This window comes from Arachis ipaensis, chromosome B08, assembly GCF_000816755.2.
Source record: "Arachis ipaensis cultivar K30076 chromosome B08, Araip1.1, whole genome shotgun sequence".
Taxonomy (NCBI): Eukaryota; Viridiplantae; Streptophyta; class Magnoliopsida; order Fabales; family Fabaceae; genus Arachis; species Arachis ipaensis.
Window position 1 is genome coordinate 18,945,507 of NC_029792.2, and position 4,763 is coordinate 18,950,269.

General features: G+C 36.7%; 1 protein-coding gene across 1 annotated transcript; it reads right to left on the reverse strand.

Annotated features, from left to right (window-relative positions):
- Window positions 324-4,210, reverse strand: LOC107611886 (G-type lectin S-receptor-like serine/threonine-protein kinase At4g27290). The gene is made up of 7 exons (XM_021108167.1): window positions 2,915-4,210; window positions 2,525-2,653; window positions 2,212-2,360; window positions 1,924-2,134; window positions 1,103-1,340; window positions 859-1,009; window positions 324-773 (listed from the first exon to the last, which is right to left on the reverse strand). The coding sequence occupies exons 1-7, from the start codon at window positions 4,191-4,193 to the stop codon at window positions 468-470; spliced, it is 2,463 nt and encodes an 820-aa protein (XP_020963826.1). The 5' UTR covers window positions 4,194-4,210; the 3' UTR covers window positions 324-467.

Genomic DNA, 4,763 nt, shown 5'->3' on the forward strand with positions numbered 1-4,763 from the left:
CCAAGAATCTGGAAGGTAACCGATAAAATATTTTGGAGATTACAATCTTTGAACTTAGATTTGATTGCTTAGATTATATATATATATATATATATATATGGCAAAGTGATTCTTACATCAATAGTGGGAATTGAACTTAAATTCTTGTGATACAATAATTATTAACTGTGCCAAATTGATCTTGAATTCAAGGCAAAGTTGTTTTCTGCTGGGAGTATCTACAAGGCTCCACCACTAGTGGTGAAGAATCAAAAGGTGACATGATGAGTGGAAGAGAGAAGAGATTGGCTGGTTGGTGTGGCAAAAGTTGATCCAATTGATGATTTCCTCTTGAATTCCTTCCTTGGCATTCCAACTGAGTGCGTTGCTGACCTGAGTACTGTGATCTCCATTTCTGCCTCATCTTAAAGAAGAGATATACACCATATGAATAATCACATAGCATCATTGAATGTAAACTCTACTTACTACCTTGCCCCTAACAATGATATGGTGACCTCATTTGCTGAATGAACTTCTTCACCATCTTCACCATAAATTAGTGTAGAATGTTGTTGGTGTGAATAAAATGCCGGCAACCTTGGCCGAGGCAATGGTTTATCATCATCCAACATACGAACTACAGATGACATGTTAGGCCTATGTTCTGGTCTCTCTTGCACACATAACAGTCCTATCTGAATACATCTCAATACTTCATCTTCATTCACCGAATCACGCAGTGATTCATCTACCAGCTCCAAAGTCCTCTCCTCATTCCATAGCTCCCATGCCTGAAAAGATGTCAAAATTATTATTTTCTAATTTTGGACCTATATGAGCTACAATAATAGTTCCTACTAACACAACAACACTTACAAATCCCAGAAGGTTAAGACTTTGGTCTGGGACACAAAACTCTCTTGTCTTCCTCCCACTGACTACCTCAAGCACGATTACACCAAAGGCGAACACATCAGATTTCATTGAGAAAGATCCACGCACTGCATACTCGGGCGAAATATAACCACTGCATTGTTGCGTGTATCTCACATAAGAATCATGATACATGACACAAAAAATGTTACAGTTCTAAGTATGAACAATACTCTAGCCTACTTACTGAGTTCCCACCACTCTTCCAGTCTTGTCTTCAGTCTGATCACTTGCAAATGTCCTAGCAAGACCGAAGTCTGATATTTTTGCATTCATTTCTTCGTCAAGAAGAATATTACTAGTTTTTAGATCTCTATGAATGACTCTTAGCCTAGAGTCCTGATGCAGATAGACTAGGCCTCTAGCTGTGCCACTAATAATGTGAAAGCGCTTAGTCCAATCCAATAATTTTCTTCTAGCATCATCTAACATGTTGAGAAAGTAAAATGTTAAAATGATTATCTACTAGTTAGTGTGAGTTAAGAAAGAAGGGATTAGTGAATCAAATAGCGCAATTCTTCAAGGCGTGACACTTTTCTTTAGGCTTAATTCGCCCCCACCAATATACAATGATGTGCAAAATGGGTTACTGGCAAATTTCCTGTAGGATACAATGAAGAACACTTGACTTGTTTATGCACTCACACAGTCAAGTCAAGCCTTACACTAAATGATTATTTATAGAATAATATTCTCTATTCTTTCTTTTGCGCATAAAAAAAGTGTTGAGATGGATCCATAGCAAAAATAAAATGAGGGAAATTTATAGAGACGGAGTACATGCAGCTACGTACTCAACAGACACAACTTTTCAAATAGTTACAACCTTTCAACAGACATAACTATTCAAATAGTTGCAACCTTTTAACAGGCATAACTTTTGATTAAGTCACAACTCTATCGAGAGATGTAACTTTTCAAAATAGCTTTTCACATATTTTGAAAATATATCTCACAGTTAGTACCTCAGAGAAAGAAGCATAAATTCAAGATAGTTAAGAAATGAACCAAAAATAAAGTAGTCCAAACTCCTGTTGGGCATGAGCTCATAAATCAAAAGTTTCTCTTCTTGCTGAATGCAACAACCAAGAAGCTTTACGAGGTTGCGATGCTGAAGTTTTGCAATTAGCTGAACTTCCGTTTTGAACTCCTGCAGTCCTTGGTCAGAGTTCTTGGAAAGTCTCTTTACGGCAATCTCAGTCCCATTTGCAAGTACACCCTGTTTACAATTGTTATAACAAAACAATATCTGGAGTATATATTACCACAGTAAGCATATTCAACCTATTTAAGTACCTTATAAACTGGTCCATATCCGCCTTTTCCCAATTCATTACTGCTAGAAAATTGATCAGTGGCACAAACTATGGTTGATAAATCAAATGTTGGGAGGTCCATGCTTTCCTTTACCTTTTTGTGATCACGTTGCCTCAGCCAAAATATATCTAGCAAAATGATGAATGGCGAGGATATAAATTAATTAAGTTCTGAAGTTTGACATGGTTAATGTAAAATTATATTTGAACAAGACTTTCAATGTTGCAAAATTATATTTCTGCCAAATACTGGTGTAGTAGTGGAATTCACATGTAGAATATCATGTGTTCACCTGACTCCTCAAGTTTTTTTCTCCATAGAAATGATTTCAGTCCAAATATTATGCTCATGATGAACAATATAGAGCCAACAACGATAACTGCTAGCTTCCTCTTGCTGGAATCATTGTTTTGCTTATCATCTGAGATATCAAAGTTCAAGAGCATTGTTCCTTAATTCCTTACATTATGTATTGTGAAATGAGGAATGCTAGGGGGCCAGCAACATTTGGGATTTATAGCCATCAAATAGCCATCAATAAGGCTTTTAATGGTGTGAGATTAATGTGAGATTTCATCCAATGGCTCACTCTTCTTTGATGGTTACATGCTAGCCAGAATTTGATAAAATTGCTGGCCCCTAGACTTTTCCTTGTGAAATTATAATGCAGGTAATAACAAACAAAATGTAAAGAAGGAAAGCGTACCTATTCGAATATAGAAGTCTTGTGACCCTTGTCTAATGTCAACAAGATCATGAAACCAGATCAAGCAACCGCTTCCTCCATCACGGATATCCAAATTGGAATATGCCGTACAAGAACAATTTTTCAGACAGAATTCTCTGCATTCTAGCAGGTCCATGGTCCTGTTATACCAAGAAGTAGACGTGTCCGGCAGCACTACGCCTGCAACCTTCTTGAATCCATCTCTGCTGCACCTTAAAGGAGTGACCCTAACACAGCCATCAGACCAGTAAGAGTCCTTCCATTTTCCAGGATATTTTGGTACAAATCCTTCAAGGCATGCACAGACCGGAGTCGGAGTGGTCCTGCAAACAGAATTTGCACCACACAGAGCATACTTATCACATTCGGCTTCTGGTATAGAAATAAGGGTCTCCCAGCCTCTGGTTTGTATTGACCAATGCAAAACCTGCACACCTCCCCAAGGGTACACTACACCTCTAATATATTTGGATGTATTTTCTGGTCTGAACCTAGTAAACACCTCTTTTTCATTGAAAACAAATTGAGATGAAAATTGGCTATAGCGCAAATAAAGTGTAGCTCCTGAAAACATTAGCCCGTTCCATGCCCCTACTCTAATTTTTATGGCTGTTCCTTTCATTAGAACTATTTGCGGATCGCCTCGAAGGTCTATTCTAAATGTGTAGTCTCCGCGGCCGGGATCATCTGTACTTTTCGAAGATGATAGAGTCCTCTCTAGACCTGTCACAAGGTCCCATCCCAGCTTCATTCCCGGCAAGAATGTATCACAAGGATAATCAAAGCTCTGCCATAGAAAGTGGTCACCATTATGACCATCTTTGACAACAAGGTTTCCTGACTCCAAGAGCTGTGCAACTGGATTCCATTTGTCTTCCACTTTGCTTGACATGTTGGAGGACCACACAATGCTGCTGTTGGTGCTGTCATTAATAAGGACAACAAGTCCTTCACCGGTGAGTTTTAGAACTCCGAAGGTGTTGTTGAGGGGTTTTTCTCTGTTTGCCACCCACACGACTACCTTAGGGAATATGTTATGGTACCATATGCCTAAGTATCGGCCATTTGAATTTCCGGGGCTGTAGAAGCCAAGTTCAAAGGTTCCTCCACTCGAAATTAATGTTTGTCCATCAGTGATGTATTGAACAGGAGTTATATTGTCGAGTGAAATAGAGTTTCTTAATATAAATGAGAACAGAACGGACCAAAAGCATAGAACTTTCTGGTTTTGCATTATTTCTGTGATGTACAACTTGTTTCTACTATAATACAAGGAATGTAGTTGGTGCAGTTTTAGTTCATAGATAAGACATAAGAGTCTCCATATCTCTTTCCAAACAGTTTTAACTTTTAAGAGGAATATAGATTGTGCAATTAAAGAGTTGACCAACGAGCATTGATGGTATGGATTCCATTCTGTCGCTAATTTTCAACGCAACTTTCTTCTTATTTTATGAATCAAATATGTTATATCTCTATGGTTTTGTTACACCATGCTAACTACATTTCTTTGGTTTTATCTTAAAAATTCTATTATTATTCAGAAAAATGTAAGCATTAAAATTTGAATTCTATTTTTATTTTTTACTATCATTTAGAAAATTAAAATACGAAATAAAAATAAATAATTACATTTCTAATATTTATAATCTTACTTTAAAAGTTTAGGGTTTTTTTGCATGAGTTTCTAAGAAATGATTTTTGTTCAGAGTTATTTTTTTTTTAAAGATCTTTTAGAAAGGTAAAAATATTTTTATATTTAGATATCAAATACAAAAAAATCTTTTTAGCTATCAATTATGTT